Raw genomic sequence first — 17,568 nt, 5'->3', positions numbered from 1 at the left:
AACGTTGTGTCATCGTTGTTGGAACATTGCATCATTGCATCAGTGCTGTCAGGAGTGAGCACCAAGAGACATAGCAACTGCTGAGAGAGAGAGTTAGTAAAGAGAAAAAAAGGAAATTTATATATATATATATATACATATATACACACACATAATAGAGCTGGGAGAGCAGGCTGCTTCTCAGAGGGATGTGGTAAGCATGCATAAAGATGAAGCAATGAGACGTGCACAGAACCAGAATCCCATCAACCTCACACTGAACTTGTAGAATTAGACATTCACTCAGTCTAATTTTACCATCTTAAACCAGCATGAACACACACACACACACACAAACACACACACACACACACACAAAACCATTCCGCAAACCAATGGAAACATCCTCTGTTAAAAAGTAAAGACCGGTCTTATAAACCCGCAGGTGACCGCTGGTCATTCCTCAACAAAACAACCAGGCAAAGGCACTTTTCAACACAAACACACACACACACACACACACAAACACAAACACACACACACACACACACACTTTTAGAGGAAGATCTGTTGTGAAAAGGCTCTCTGGGGTGAAAGGTTAGGACGGTGGCTCGACCAGTAGGAGACCCTGAAGAGAAACGGGCCTAGGAGGTGTAGGCACCCGTCGACCTGAACACGAAAACAAACGATGAGAAAGCAGCTGGGAGCATCCAATCAGAAAGCACCTGGAGTAAAGCTCTCTTGATCAGCACTGGCTGCCATAGGCCCTCAGGGATGCTGTTAAGTGGTAGTCATGGGGATAGACCTGGAGCTCCCTGTCAGTGTGAAGGAACTTTGAGCATTACTGTAACACACCTGCCATTTTACAGCACAGCTACTTACTGTTATTTCTTTCAAAAAAAATAAATAAATAAGTCAAAAAATAACACAGGATGCTGTTCTAAGAGTTCAGACTGAAATATTCCCTTGAGGCTTCGGACGAAAATTAATTTTAAGTCAAAAATTGAGATCTGTGTAAATACACATTTTTTCACGGATGAAGTGCCATTTTAAAGTCTGAGAAAAACATGAGGGTATGATGTAGCATTTTTCAAATGTTGCCAAAAAATTGCGAACAGTTCAGCTGATGACAAATGTTACCTTTATAAGCTTCAGGTTCTTGAGAAGGTAAAACATACGTTTCCATGGTTAAGCCTCTTAAAATATACACATCTGTCCTCTCAATCTGTTTCTCTGGGAAAATTGCATTTGAAAACTCTTCATAAAGCTTTCAGTCCGACACAGCCTACGGTATGACTCGTCTCCACTAATACAATACACAAATATGGAATAATAACAGGCAGAGGAGAAATCATCTTCTTCACTATCATTTCTTAATTCCCAGGCATATACATACATATATATCTTCAAAACTATACCAGCAGACAGGACTAATATCAAAGATGTTATTTTGTGTCTTACTTAATCAGCATCTTTCACATATACGCATGGCTCCCACGCTAATCCATTTGGGGTTAAACAGACAGCTGTATCCTGGGTAAAAGTGAGTGTGTGTGTGTGTGTGTGTGTGTGTATGTGTGTGTGTGTGTTATAGCAGGCCTGGGGTACAAAGCTGCATGAGAGATAGAGAGATGCACAGAGTAGGAGGCACAGGCATTACTGCCCCAAGGTGTAAGAGGAAATGCCATGGTTTTTATGCTCCCTCTCTGTCTGTCTCTCTATCTCTCCTCTCTCTCTCCCCCTCCCATCTCTGACTTTCTTTTTTTTTTCCCTCTGTCGCACCTCTCTTTTTCAAATCAGGGAACTGAAGAGCATCGGTGAAAAGGGGCAAAAATGAAACAAGGAGAGAGAGAGAGAGAGAGAGAGAGAGAGAGAGAGAGACGAAGAGCAAGAGAGCAAGTGTACCTGTCCTTGAATTTTTGTTACAGGGTAAATGAATACATTGTAGAGTTGGAGGCTACACTAAGACTGCAGAGAATGTGCCCATTCATTTTTCATGACCAACTCCACCGTTCCAACCAGCATTCACATATTCACATAGACATACACACACATACACACACACACACACACACACACATACACAGAGACATATGCACACTCACACAGACATGGTAACAAGGCATATCCACAGACTTACAGATGCACACTGATCACACACACACTCACAAATGCGCACCCACACACGGAAACAGACAGAAACATATTGTAGAGGGGTGTCTGTGTGTGTGTGTGTTTGTGAACTAAAAAATAAGCAAGTGGAAGCATTTATGTGAGTCAGACTTGCTTGTCCTGTGTTAAAAACAACAGATTACTGAACTTTCAGAATGAAACTACAGACATATTAACGAAAGCTCATGGACATAGTCAGAAATGTTTGTGTACATCTGTGCCTCTGAAAATAACTCCTAAACTCCATATACTTTGGCCAGCTCCGTCCAATAAACAATGTCAACTTACAGAACCGTGTTTTTAAAAAACACATGCAGCCCACTCTAAAAGTGTCGGTGTGAAACCCTTCATAATCAATTGGAGTGGAGCGTAGAGAGAGAAAGAACAACAGGAGAAGCATGGTTCTGACCTCACTCTTCCGATTCGTGGTGATTTACCATTAACTGTGCAAGAAATCAAGCGCTATTGACACAACTTCTTTTCTGCTCAGTGTGAATAATAGTCATCACCACTGAGCATTGCTACCAACACACTGAGAGGACAAAAAAGTCTATTATGTTCACACCCCGTTACTCCTCTTTTTCACCCACACATACATATTCTCTCTGCCTGCCCACACCGCAGCGCCAAGCCGCGATATTACCATTCCGAGGGGCAATTTTTAATAAAAAGCCTTCATTGAAATCATGACGGCTCTTCAGAGCCCACAATGGCCGAAAAAGATTTGATGTTTGCGAAGGAAATGAGTATGATGTCGGCGGGGAAGTGGCGAGAGACGCCGACACCAGGGAAATCATTAGGAGACGGCCTCGGGTCCACCCTGGGCGTGTCTGGTAGGAATGTGAAATGGAAGAGAGGTAGAGGTATGGGTAGAACCCGCCCACCCCCCACCCCCCCCAAAAAAAAAATTCTAAGAAATACATTCTTTACAAGGACATCCTATTCTCGACACTAGCTTTTCTGGCATTTGAGCATTCCGTCGGAGGAAGTTTTTTGTCTGGATTTTGCGAATCTGTCTGCGCGGAAGCGTAAAGTGAAGCGCTGAGAACCTGTGAGAACACGCGGAGATGTATTGATGCGGACAGCATGTCTGGAGCAGATACAGGTTGGGGGATTCCACGGGATCAGCACCACTTCACTTCTGTCTGATCAAACTGCCTCCAGCGCTTCCCGTGGAAAACGCAATGAAACACAGGTTATTAAGTCAGTATAAACAGCTCGGACGTTGGCAGCGCGCGGGGCAGAGACGTTACTGATCGTTTGTTAAATTAAGAAAGACGGAGCTTTGATGCGGCGTTATACATTTCGGAATAATGCTGTCCAAACAAATTGTATGGCCCTCTCCCCTGTCCAGTGTCCAGTTTATGGTGAAGGCAATCATACACTGGAATTACCCACCAGGTCTGTTTTTTTCATATGAGTGCAAGGTGCTGCAGTTCTTCTCCTTCTCTATGTAATGAACACTAACACAGACATATTGACTCAAAGCAGGTGGAGTTTCTGTTCTCTATAGCGAAGGGACCATGGGTTTGAGTACTTACTGTAGGAATCCTACATACAGAACTTTGAGCTCTCTCTGTCTTTCAGTGCACATATACAAGCAGATCAGCACACATACTTGTGTGTGAACACATACTCAAACACACACGCATATACACACACACAACTCATTAACTCTCCTCGAGTGTTCCAGCAAGTGACCCTGCTTGCCTGAAGGAGAAAATGAGTCACAGCAGAAGCAAAAGGTGCCAGCAGGCTTGTCCTTATAGAACGGTGCACGCAGACACAGACACAAACACAGAGCAAGAGACAGACTCAGAGACAGAGAGAGAGAGAGAGAGAGAGAGAGAGAGAGCATAAGCACACACTACCCAGACAGTTCTACTCTTAAATATGTAGCTAGCTACAGCTTTATACACTTTCACCTGCGTAATGTTTGATTTTGGGATAGAAAACAAAAAAACTCTAAAAAAAGATGCTTATTTCTTTTTCTTAAAGCTACGGCAAAGATCAACATTACCGGCATTAGGGCTGATAAAGAAAGCAATTATGCCTTTAAACAAAAAAACCAGCTCTGTACACATGTCAACAGACAGTGACTCAACCAGTGTTTGCTGTTTCCCTTTTTTTTTTTGCTCCATGCACTGATGCGGCAGCAAAATTCTCTCTTTCAGATGCACATTGGGAGGTCTGAAAGCCTGCAGAGCTCTATAGTACCTAGGTCATAAAGGGCTTTGTGACAAGCTAATTTTTTTTTCTCCAGCAGTCCACAATAGAAGTCCTACAAGGCACACGTCTGTCAAGGTTTACAAGTCTCTGCCATTTCATAAAAGTGCAGGTTTGAGGCATACAAATTACAGAGCAGACTAAAGCTTCTCCTGCTTGTACAAAGGCTTATCTTACTAATGCACAGACAACTATAAACGCGTAGCTTTTCCTCTTTACCTGTCTTGTTTATCCATTTAGTGGATGACTAAGCACTTAATCCATAGATTGGTTTAATTAATTAGTCAATCAATGAAAATGGATCAGTCTCTGAAGACAACACAATCTCTAATTATTGCATAAAATCATTTTTAAATGACATTGTGACGCTTGCCGTAAACGTCTCCATCAAAACGTCTTTTCTTATCAGTTTGATAACATCCTGTTTCAAATCCAAGTGACACACGAGGTTGATGTTCTGATAGTGGAAAATGATTGCTCTCCGGCTTCTCGCGGATTCCGACTAGGCCCGGGGACCGAGCGGCGAGAGACGTCAAGGTCGTCTCGTAGGTTAAAACAGTTCGAAAGCTCGGCGGGGAGAAATGAAACTCACCGGTTTCCCTTTGGCTTCATCTCAGGCCTTCGCAGGTAAGATTGGTGTACACAAGAAAAACGCAGGGAGTTGTTTTCAGTGGGCGATTTGTCCCTACTTTCCTTGCTGTCAAGGAGGGGGAGGGGGGAGAGAAATCTTTTCCTATTGCCGAGCCTTACAGATATCATAATGACATGAGCACAGATACACAGGCCTTGATGGAAACTCATGCATAGAAAAGCACTGAACCAAATACAATGAATACATAACCTGTAACCAGGTAGAGGGATAATTTAAGAGTGAGTAAGGAAAAGGAAAAAAAAAAATATAAAAATATCCAGCGCGTAATAAAATATCCACGTCGAGATTTGCAAAAGTCGTTTTCTCGGCCTCAGCAGATATAGGGGGAAGCACACGCGGTATGCAAACAGGAGAGAGGCTGTCTCACCGCTCAAAATTATTCCTAGTTAATGAGAAACTCAGCCTGAGAAAAATGCTGTGGAACAGTTCATGTGCACAAAGATGAAATGCTGCTCAAAATGTAGCTGTGTCAGTGACAAGAGAAATCACTGCATTAGTCCTCTTTTTTTAGTCACGACGCATCAACTTTCATGCTTGGTATCCCTCGAATAACTGTTCTGACAACCAAGAGAGAAAACAAAGGAGTACATAAAAGATTTCCATCACAATGTTTAAAGAAAGAGATGTCCTTCTTACCGTAATGTAACAAACAGTCGACCACACAAACTCACTCATGACCTAAAATCGTTTCGCGTCCTGACATTCACAATCTACATAATAATTAAATTCGGTTTAATATATTCTGTCTGAATGTGATTTGTAATCTATTCCTAAATTAACTGTTTCACTGAATTTGTGGATGCATGAGCCAAAAACATCCGTACAAACATGACAAATGTTTCTCGTTTTAAATGAGCTTGACATATGCTTCGTTCGGAAGGTCCAAGTCTTTGATTGAGATTTGATAAATGAATGCCTTATTGGTGGAATGCCAACGTTCTATTCAGCGAGAATGATTTGTCAGTAAAGAATAACTCATGCTCTTTATAGCACATTTCCCACACACAGATAAGACAAAGATAAATCAAAACCTCGTTTAACTCACGTAGCATCTGTACTTCAAGTTGCTAAAAAATGAGATTTTCTGCCCTCAAAGTCTTAGATTCCTTTCCCAGTGTTGTGTGTGTCTCTCTCTCTCTCTCTCTCTCTTACACACACACAAACACACATACACACACTCTCAATGTCAAATAAATTATGAAGAGACGTCAGGTCTGTGGGGGTGTGTACTGCCAATGCCAGGTGAAGCTTCTAAACAGATTACACATTGTGCTAAGCACGTTTATCGTGATGACATTTTTCACTGGCAGCTGAGGGCCAGCAGAGCACGCGCACACACACACACACACACACACACACACACACACATACGCACACACACACGCAATGCCTACTTCAAACTGCATTGATAAAAACGAAAATAATAGTGCATAAAAATATTTGGGGTCCCCAGGGAAGTACTTTAATTGTTTTAATTGTTTTATTCTTCAATGTTCTATCCCCTTATTCTTCTCGAGTGACTTGTGATACACATTTTCGCTCACGGTATTACCATGGTGATACTAACTACTTGTTGGTCATTCAACCTTACCGTAAACAGTTTAGATCTGATATTTGAGGTCTTAACCAGCATACGGTCCAATAATTACTTCTGCATTTTTTGATGCAATACTTAACAGCCAGGAAAGATTGGAGGGCAACACAGCAAAGATCTGGAGTTTTAATTAAAAATGAAGTTTGCAATCATTAAATGTATTCCCAATTAAAATATATGAGTAATATAAATAAGTAGTTTTATGTTACCTCAAGTGACTGGAAGTAAGGGGGGGAAAAGTACATTCGTTTCTGAATCACCATAATCCATTAATCCCCGAAGTCTCTTTGATTTTGGGCTAATAAGATGTTCATGAACATTCCAAGACTGCGTGATTGCTCACAGATTTGACTGGGAACGCTTCCCAGGTCAGAGGAGAGAATCGCTCTCATGTCCACTCCAGGTCCAGCGGCAATGCCATGGCACAAGCTTGAGGGATAAAGGATCGATGAACAGGCTGATAATAACAATCCCCTCTCTTCCCTCCACCCCCCCCCCCCCCCCCCCCCCCCCCCCCCCGAGCTACAGCCGTCTTTTCATCCTTTTTGCCACATCACAGGAGCTCTGGGGGTTCTTTAACTCATCTTTATCCCCACTGTGTCAAAGAGTCAGCGAGTGTTAAAAAAAAAAAAAACAGCCTGAGAACACACGTTCCCTATCGAATGCCCCCCCCCCCCCCCCACCCCCACTTATGCACGGAGAGAGCTCTAGAATCAATCCTGATGGCCCAGATGGTCACTGCTGGACAGCATTGAGATCTTTATTGTAGCAACGTGATTACTGGCCATATGATGCACATTAGAGACACTAACAGGTAGAAGGACATGGGGAGATACCATGGCAAGGTATCTTGCTTACATATGCTCCACCGTAAAAAAAAAAACAAAAAACAAACAAACAAGCAAACAAACCTAAAATATGTGTATCTGTAGTTTCTGGATTCCTTAAATTCCAAAATGGTCAAAAAGAAAAACTATGAGCTAGTGCTTGAGGGTATGCTCCTTTGGGTTAAGCCATGTGATTTGTGCTGTGTGTTTTAGAGGCCGGCCTGTTTTAATTGCCTTACAGTAGAACACTGGGCTCAGACAGACACTGCATTTGTACTCAGCCGCCACAGCAGATTTCTGAAAGATAAGACCAGCAGATTTATTCATGGAAAAGAAAGGGAGAAAAAAGGACTATCTAACAGGTAGAAGAAGATAAAGGAGAAGGGTAAAGAAAAGAAAAGGGTTGCGAGTAAGAGAATTGGAAAGCGGGTGGGAGAGAGAGGTAAAGAGATCTGAGATGGTGAAAGTAGAGAGAGAAGGCTTAGGACAGAGCTTGTTGTGTGGCCCGGAGTTTGCTGATGATTAACAGGGTGAGTGAGTGAATAAGTGAGTGAGTGAGAGAGAGAGAGAGAGAGAGAGAGAGACAGACAGACACAAAGAGAAAGTGAATGTATGTGTGCGTGTGTGTGTGCGTGTGTGTGTGTGTGTGCGCGTGCCCACGTCTGTGTGTCTGTGTGTGTGCCCAATCTCTCTCTGAGTGTTGGTCAGTGGATTTGTCCGCTCCTGCCAGCGTTGGCTTACGAGGTGACCTTGGTGTTGGAGAAAAGGCAGGGCAGTGGACCAGCTCTGTTTCAGAGAGAGGCAGTACCCCACAGCCCAGTTCCCACTAATCCATCAGGGTTATCGTAGTGCCGTTCCTTAATAAGGAGGCCAGGGAACTAGCAAGCAAGAGTGTGGTTTTCCCCTCTCCCACCTCCTTTCTGAAAAATGCTAAAAACAGCACAGAGAACCTGATGCCGGTGTGAACAGAGCAAGGTTATAAGATATCAATCTTGGGTTTCTTTTTTTTTTTTTTTTTTCAGTTCACTCAAGTCTGGTAATGTGACAAGTGAAGTGTGTATTTCTGTGTCCTATTTTAGAAGTAAAAGGTAGTTTTATTCAAAATTCTTTGAATTTTCCAGAAAATTATATCTCATTTCTTTTTTCCTCACCACCGAAAAGTCTTTCTACACATGACTGGAGACAATATACATTTGCTGTGCGCTCTACTGAGATATGACAAAACATTAAAAGCTTAATGTTTGGCTTATGAGTACAGCTAATGACAACTCTATGCAAAACATTATCGCTTCTTTGAATCTGTAGCTGTAGGCAAAAACCTAAATGACTTAAAACCTAATACATAAAAAATTCATGTTTTACATACATTTTTTTTCAGTGACAATTTGAAAAGACACTGAAAAATGGCATTTAACTTCTCATACAGTCATTGAAAAGCCATTTCTTTCACAGACCCCCATGGTCACAGACACTAAACTGTGGAGACACCATAGTCATAAAATGGTGACCACCGAAAGCGGGTTTACATTGGCGCACAATGACACACATCTGAATGTCAACACAAGAGAGTTGACACCCAAACCCAACATTCTGCCGCAACTGAACGACTAGCATTTCTTTTTGGCTTCATCCCTGCATACTGTGACTGTTTTTCTTTTTCTTCCTGCTATCAAGGCCTCGTCTTGCACCGCATTAATTGCCTGGTTAATTAAGGAACTTAGAGCTATCGGAAATGCCTCTCCAAAAGAGAGCCGGAGTCCTGAGGGAGAGTTGACTCTAATGAACTGAATAAAGATGAGGGGCGCTGATCAAGTAGCTGTCGGAGAGAAATAGTGAGAGTGAAAAGCCTTGCTGGGAGGAGCGATGACTCTGCCCTTCTCTGCTCTGTACCTCTCCCAGTTTTATTTACGAGCACCGTTTATGAGGCTCCGGGATGAGAGAGCGACTGCACAGAGAAGAGAAGAAAGAGAAAGAAAGAAAGAAAGATGAGAAAGAAAGAGAGGAAGAAAGAAAGAAAGAAAGAAAGAAAAAAGAAAGAAAGAAAGAAAGAAAGAAAGAAAGATGAGAAAGGAACTGTAGAGAGCATTGCCATGTTGTCTGAGTAATCGTTTGCTGGTGCTAACCCTTCGTCTCTGTGGCCCGTTTTACCATGTGTTATTGCCATCTGTAGCGACCGGCACTGATCTGAATGGAAACAGATGATGAGGAGTGAGTCTCGGAGTAATGATGGTCATATTGCCAAGAAAAATGTGTGGTCTGACAGACACATACCAAAGAATCTGAGGTTGCAGAGGAGGTCTAGTCTTTATCACGAGTCAATTTTTTTTTTACCTTTTCATACATGCATTTCACATGATATGTTTGTAAATGTGTCATTAAGCATACTGTAGAAACTTTCAATATATGACAGACAGGACTTTCACCTGTCACAACTGTTTATTTGTTTATTTACTGACTTGCACTCGTGGATCTACAAGGTACCTTTCTCTTCTCTCTCTTCTCTCTCTCTCTCTCTCTCTGAAGCGACAGAGCATTGTTTCTTTTACCACTACAACCATAGTAAAAACTAATGTGTGGATGGCTGGCTAGTACAGAAAACCAGTTTAACGGGCATACTTGATATTACTATGAATGGCACTAATGCTTGTCAAGGCTTCTCACCTGGCTGGTGCTGGACAGAACCAAGAGAAGATACTTAGATGGAAGACTGGTGGAAAATATCACATGGATAATTGATGAACAGGCTGAGAGTGGCAAACCCTGTCTTTCTTCACATCACCCCAGCATTGCAACAGCATCATCTACTATTTTATCAGGTATTTATTTAGCTGATAACACTGTGGATTACACTATAGAAAAAATCATTGATCGCGTTCCTCAAGTCTTGTCAAGTAGCAATTTGTGCACAACACCAAGCCAGAGAGAAAATTGTTCTATAACAGTATGTGTATCTTTTTTCTTTCTTTCTTTCTTTTATGGTGAACCTGCTGATCCTGAATCAAAGCTTGAATGCCTCGTGTGCCAATACAGAAACTTCCGGAGTCAGCTCATGCTCTCTCACTGAAGTTGTTCTCGGCAGGAGGCAGATGAACTGAGCTGCAACACTTAGATGATGACTCATCCAAACAAAGGATACAGTTCCCATTCACTTGTCCATCCATCCACCCATCCACCTACTGGAGACTAACAGAGATCCTTTCCGGGACCCTTCTTCCTTTTTTTTTCAGAGAGAGCGAAGACAATAGATAAGAAGACGGATGGTTTGTTTAGATAGCACAGTGTAGCGCTTTCTCTAACGCTGAAATAATTGCAGATATTAAAAAAAGGTGGAAAATGGCAACTCAGTCAGCTCAGAAGCTGAATAAAAGATTGATATGAGCAGTAATGCAATAAAAAAAAAGGTAGGTGCAGGGAAAAGGGGAGATTTCATTAAAAATCATAAAGAATGGTCTTCTCTGATGGGCTAAAATGCCGGAGGACAGGTCGTTCTGCTACAAATGCAGCCCCATGATCTTGGCTTTCAAAATGAAGTGCTACTCATTTCTTCTTAGGGTTGAATTAGCTCACTCATCTCTCTGAAGTGTACACCAAAAGACAAGCTATAACTCAAAGAAGAGAAATACGGGAAATGTTTAAGAGGGTTCTTGAACCATGACTGTACAGAGCAAAGAGGGTATGGCTTTCTTTCTTTCTTTTTTTTTTCTTCTTTCTTTCTTTCTTTCATTCTTTCTTTCTTTCTTTCTTTCTTTCTCTTTCTTTTCATTTTTTTTCCCTAAACAAAAATGAGCACAATATGATTTGGGTGTGGAAGTTAATTCCTTAGACGCATTACACCACCTAAAGGCATTAAAAACTCTGCCGGTACTTCTACTTCTAAAGAAAGAAAAAAATTAATCCTATTTGTATGCATCAGTGGTAATCCAGGATTTCATGTAAATTAACATTTAAACAAAGAGAAATTCAACCTGTTTACGGGTACATACAGTTGGTGAGCACTTTCTAATGGAAGGCCAACTTAAAAGAACAAAGATCAGAGAACGTCTCGATCCTAGGGCATTAGAAAAAAAAAAGAAAAAAAAAACCCGTTTCATTTTCAATCTGCACCAGTGGCTTGAAGGGAACATCATTTCTTTTCAGTTGGAAATCTCATACTGGTGTGTGAGAAGGTAACTACAAAAATATTAGAAGCTTTCATAATTTAATCCTCTCGCTTTTGATTTAAGTCTTCCTGTTCACCCCAAGCATTCGTGGTACTTTTGGTTAAAATATTCCTGATTTCCACACTGGCTGCCTCTTCCCATGGATCACAACCTTTTTTTTTTTCGCTATTGTTTGCTAGCTCCTTCCAGCGGCTTCTCCTAGTTTGGCCTCCACGTACTATTATGCCGCTGTGAAAAAAGTGCTCTGGTAGAAAGCTTTACTGTGTGACTTTGGAGACAAGGCATTCTTGAGAGAGAATGAAAGCCATGGCAACACACAAAGCTATGCACTTCTCTACATTGTATGCTTTCACATGAGCAAGGCGCACACCATGGAATCTGGACACGTTCATTGGTGGAAATGTTTTATGGCTTTAAAGAAAATAAATGCTCTTCGTTTCATGAACAATGCCCTTGAGACGGCCTGGCATCTAGTTTCGTTTGTTAACGGGGAAATGGTACCTCTCTCGAATCATGTTAATTGCATCACCTCTTGGTTTCTTTTGTACAATACAGAAAACAAGAATCTCTCACTCTCCAAACAAAGGAGCTGATTGTGCCAAGAAACGAATCTTTGAAATTGGTCATTATAACAAGTAATTTCAACCCATTCATCTATGCACACATTTCAAAACAATCTTTAATGTAATCATCCATACAGGCAATCTTGACTTCAAGGATGTTTAGCCACATTTCGATAATGGTATTTGTGTAGACGAGAGAACATCAAGGTGGTAATACTACAGTATTAAAACAAATCAAAGCCGTTTTGTTAAGCTCATAATATTCCATTCATAAAGTATACATATGCAGCAAAATGCACACCTATTCACACTCACTGACATGTTAAATCAGAGAATCAGATTATTCATTCATCATCTCCACATCTCCATCCCACATACAGTCAAGGGAATGCTATCTAAAAACATTTTGCCCAAACTCCGATCCTCAGATCATTAACATGCAAACAGACAGAACTCGTTGAACATTCCTGGAACACATAATGACTTGACACCAGTTACTCAAATCGTTCCTTGCCAGACAGATCTCACTGAGCTGGGCTGCAGTGTTGACAATGCAGTCTGTACCGTTGCCACTCAATAAAAGAAAGGAATCCGCCGGGAAGGTTCCTATATATGTGCCACAGAATGCCAGCTGCATAGGGCACATCAGGCCTGCAGAGAAGCTGGTGAAAAAGGAATTCAAACAAAATCCTCCCCCACTCTACTCTCTGTGTCTCTCTCTCTCTTTCTCTCTCTCTCTCTTTCTCTCTCTCTCTCTTGCTCTCTCTCTCTCTCTCTCTCTGTCTCCCTTCATCCACCCTGCTTGGGTTGTCAGCGAGAGCAGAGACTGTCCAGTACCAGGGGAATAGATGACTCTGTGATATCTAATAAAGGCTAATGTTGTGCGACTCCATCTTTAAAAAGCCATTTCTCGTTCACATACATCACTGCCTTCAGGCTGCTCTGGTTTCTGCATTTGGTCTCTTTTATTCATTTGTTACTTTAGTGAAGAGGCCACTATTTTTTGACTTCTCAGAGGACCTTTTTTCATGAATGCACACAGTTTTTCAGGAAGAGAGAGAGAGAGAGAGAGAGAGAGAGACATTCTCTGACAATGACTTAAACTTTAGTAGTAAATATAAAGACATACAAACACACCCACAAGCACACATAAACACATATATACAGATAACACAACATTCACTAAAGCACCAGTGAAAAAGAGAAACATGCATATATGAATGAATAATGCAAAGCATGATCTGCACATAATCTTAAAATATCCGCTAAATGATTAAGTGACGCTATGGGCTTCTAAAGCTCCTCATCTACAGTCATTTTGTACAGTCATTTTGTAGAGCATTTCATCATCACGTACAGCACATATGTATTTTTAGTAATGCCTCTAATGTGCTGTGTGTCACCAATTCATCAGTCCAGACTGCATACGCATGCTTTATTTTCCCATGCCTCTTTATTTGTATTCCAAACACGGTGGGCACGTAAACGCACATAAGAAGAGATAGAGACGCTTGACAGGTGTGATCTCTCCGAGGCTCTCACTTCTGCATTAAACATTCCCTTATCACCACGACGCTACAGCCGACGCATGGTCAGGCCTGTCGAGAAACCGCGCAGCTAATGTCAGGACAATATTTAACAAATGATCGGGTCAGAGATAAATATGCGCTTTAAGATATGACGGACTTAGCATACGCACGCTTCGATGGAGGAAGTCCACAGTTCAATAAATTCCACCTGTTTTCAAATATGCAGAGATCTGACAGTGCCCTTTGCCGATGGAAAAGAACATTTATCTGCCAGTTGACGGGTCTGACTAATCCATACATATGGAAGACTTGTATCAGAGAGGATGTTGGAGCACCATAGAAATGCTTGCAGAGATAAAAGTCAGTGTATCGAGGAGAGGAAAGAAACGCAACGAATAGAGTGAAAAGACCAAAAAACAGAAAAACGTTTAGGTTATCCCACCAATGTTCTATTCCATACATTTAAATCATCTCAACTAAAACTTTTCTGTTTGTTTCCATACGATTTGATATTCAGAAATGGGATCTAAAAGAAAGCATGTATGGCATTTATGAGGATAGAGCGTTATGAGCTCAGATGAGATCAGATTTGCAGACGCATTATGACAATAAGCCTGCATGGATTAGGATCTTACAGCTCAGAGCTGAAACGAATTTATCCTCCTTGATGTCTAACTGGTCAATGGATTGATTTATGTCCAGAATTACAACATTCTATCTTAGAGTAACACAGTAATATCTAATTCTTTGAAAAACAGGAGCTATTATGCTGCTTCGCGTACATAACCAAAGCTAATATTGAATGACATAAGCAGATCCATCAGTAGGCACTGGAAACAGAGGGTAAGGCAGACACTGAGCTCAGCGCTAAAATCTGTTTTCTCCTGAACTGCAGCGTGAATCTAATGAACATGAAGAAGTGGAGGTTAATGCCATCCTCAGGGAGCATACCTGAGGGAAGGTAAAGCAAGCAGTATTCTGTGCTAACTGTGCTATTCCTGGCACTGGAGCCAGACAGAGTGAACACAGCCTAATCAGTTATTGCTGGACTGATTCTGCAGCCGGCCTTTCAGGAGTATGCCAGTGTTTCTAGGTTGTGAGAGTTTGGGACAGAGATAAGATCACAAAATGACTATGTATTGGCTGGGACTGGAAAAGGAAACCAAATACCCCCCCAAAGTATTTATTTCCTGTGTAACTAAAGTAATGCCTTAAACCACTATAATTTCTCTGCATTGGCTCTGGTGAAACTCTTTTTTTTTCCCCAAGCAAGTTCTCAGAGACAGTTTAGCACTTGGCAATAACATCTGAAAAAGCTTAATAGCCGAAAAAAAATAAAATAAAAATTCAAATGTAAAAACAAAAATGTATCAGCCAACTGATGTCATGTCTCTTCTCTAAGCCTAACATGTTTTATCTGCCAAGAGCTGTTGTAGCACAACAAATACAAAACTGAGAAGACGCTGTGCATTCATTCCATTCTCTCCTGCAGCCCTCTGTTTTTCATTTTTTAATTCTTCAAACAGTATTAGCAGGATTAATTCAGGGCAAGAGTCTGTAGTGGAGAAGTATCAGTTAAGAGATGCCTAGTAATTCATACATGCTCACGTATGCTAAATGTCACTGCCAATTGGTTTATTCTTCTATCTCAAAGCTTCTAAAATCACTGTTCTTTTGTCTCCAAACCAGTCTGCCCAACATCCCTCACTCATTGGTTGATGGATATGCTTTGTCCAAACCAAAGGGCAAGAGAGAGGAGATGGAGGAAATCCAAACGCACCTACCGAACAGGTTCAGGACTGCCCTCTTCTCAGCGCCCGCTCCTCTGCGGTCTAAGTAATCAAGGTGACTTTCCTCCAATTTATAACTGACACATATGTCTCCAACCCCTGTAAACTGCTCTCCACCTTCTCCTCTCCATTTGCTCCATGACCATTTCTCAATGCAGACGACCTGACGAACAGTTGTAAAGGTGTCCGACATTGATAACTCCTTCAGCTATCTGTCTCGGATGATTCCTGCCCCCACACCAAGCCATAATCATTCTGAGCCCTTTTTTTCAAGCACAGGTGTTCATCCCCTTCTTGGCTTACTGCTCATTTTCCAGTGCTATCCTCCTGTTCCCAGCTGCTTGATCAATTCCGTCCTGACCAGTAGACTGGTACCATCCTCAATCAAGAGGCTTTGTGTTAAATTTCTCCTCAAAAAGTTGAGCCTGGATCCCGTGAGTGTAAGAAAAAAATTAAGGAGTGGTATTCATCCTGTCATTTCGTACTCCTGCATTCATCACTATCAAAAACACTTGAATGAACACAACTTGGCCAGCTGTCTTCTCAGCTCAGAATGACCTTGTTGATGTCACACAAGGTTACAAGACTAGTTACTCTACAGACACCTCTTGCTTTAAAGGAAGCTCTTCACACAAAGAGAGAAGCCTTTTTATCTCCAACCTAGATTATTCTAGACGTTTCTTTAGCCTTTCACATCGTGAACCAACAAACAATGGCGACACACTAAAAATGCAGCAACATGACAAGTGTGTGATATGCCCAAGTCTTCACTGCTCCACTGCATCTCCACACCATGGTCCAGTAGTACCAACCATTGGCCAGACAAATGTACAAATTCAGGGTAATTGGTTGTTTCCCTTCCTTCATGCAACCAAAGCATTCAACACTAAGTCCTATCGCCCTTAAGTCCCAGACCCACACTGAACACGCAAGATCATTCAGAGTAGCCCAGTCCTCACATGCTCTTCAATATACTTTAAAGGATTGTATTTAGACTAATACTTTAACTAGAACAACAAAGGTAACACACTCCATTGTCAGCTATGCATCAGCCAAGCAATGCTCTGCCTGTGCTTATGTGTTTGCTATGCTATACTTTCTTTTATAGTGTCACACGTAGCATTTCCATTTCATCAAGGCCATAACTCCAGAGTCTTTTCACTTAACGCTTTTGCTTTACTGCAGTGTGGTACATACTTGTTTGAATTTCCAGCATCTGAACTTACAGTATCTTACATACTTATTGTTACAGCCACTTCCCACTGGAATACTCTGCCATCTGGAACCTGCATTTTCCTTACAGATAAACTGAATGCACGTCACCCGGACAGGAGCAGCTTCTAGGCGAATACATGTAATCATGCTGTAATCGCTATTTTTTTTTTTTTTTTTGGAAAATGAAAAAAAAAAAAAAATTCTGTGAGCCCCTGGGTGGTTTACTGGCTGCTTTCATGAGGTGAATCTTTGAGGTTGATAACACAAGAAGACGTTGGTCTCCGACCGAGAGCATCTCCTCAGGGAAACTGGTCAGCTTTTAGAGTTAATGGGATTAAGAAACACTTAACAAGATACTTAAAAACAAAAAAGAAAGAAAGTTCTGTATTTCTACGCAAGGAAAAGCTTTAAGAAATCCAGACGAGTTATATCGAAGATAACAGTACTATGACAATGATTTTCTCTGGAATAAGTTCATGCCTTGAACAGGTGCAGCCGCTGATGAAGAGTATAATCTTCATTCTTCAGAACGAATGGAAGAGTATTCAGAGGCCTGGAGGCACGAGCGGCGTTGACTCTGCATGTTTGATTGTTTTTCCCCAAGGTCGATCAGAGAGGCCCCACTGCTATAAATATGCAATGCCACTCTAGGCCAAAGAGGGCTTTTTGATATTCATGGACATTCAAGTCCACTTGAAAAGATATGCATCTGTACTAGAGGAGAAATGATCCACTCTACAGGAGAAAATTACCACCTTTTCATGCCATTTGGCCTCCGCAAATTACTGAGAGAAACATACCTCCTCTGGCACTGAAAGATTGGGCAGGGGCATATAATTGTCTAATCTGATGCTCTGTAGG

General features: G+C 41.5%; 1 protein-coding gene across 1 annotated transcript in view; it reads right to left on the bottom strand.

Annotated features, from left to right (window-relative positions):
• The window catches only part of clstn2a (calsyntenin 2a), a 97,567-nt gene extending 81,882 nt beyond the window's left edge, over positions 1-15,685 (bottom strand). Inside the window, exon 1 of the mRNA XM_030774643.1 lies at positions 15,487-15,685. Coding sequence (XP_030630503.1) covers positions 15,487-15,685 — 199 coding nt within the window. The remainder of the gene's footprint in view (positions 1-15,486) is intronic.
• Positions 15,686-17,568: the final 1,883 nt, after the last annotated feature.

The sequence above is a fragment of the Chanos chanos genome, chromosome 5 (genome assembly GCF_902362185.1).
Source record: "Chanos chanos chromosome 5, fChaCha1.1, whole genome shotgun sequence".
NCBI classification, from domain to species: Eukaryota; Metazoa; Chordata; class Actinopteri; order Gonorynchiformes; family Chanidae; genus Chanos; species Chanos chanos.
This window is presented reverse-complemented; position numbering and strand designations above follow the sequence as displayed.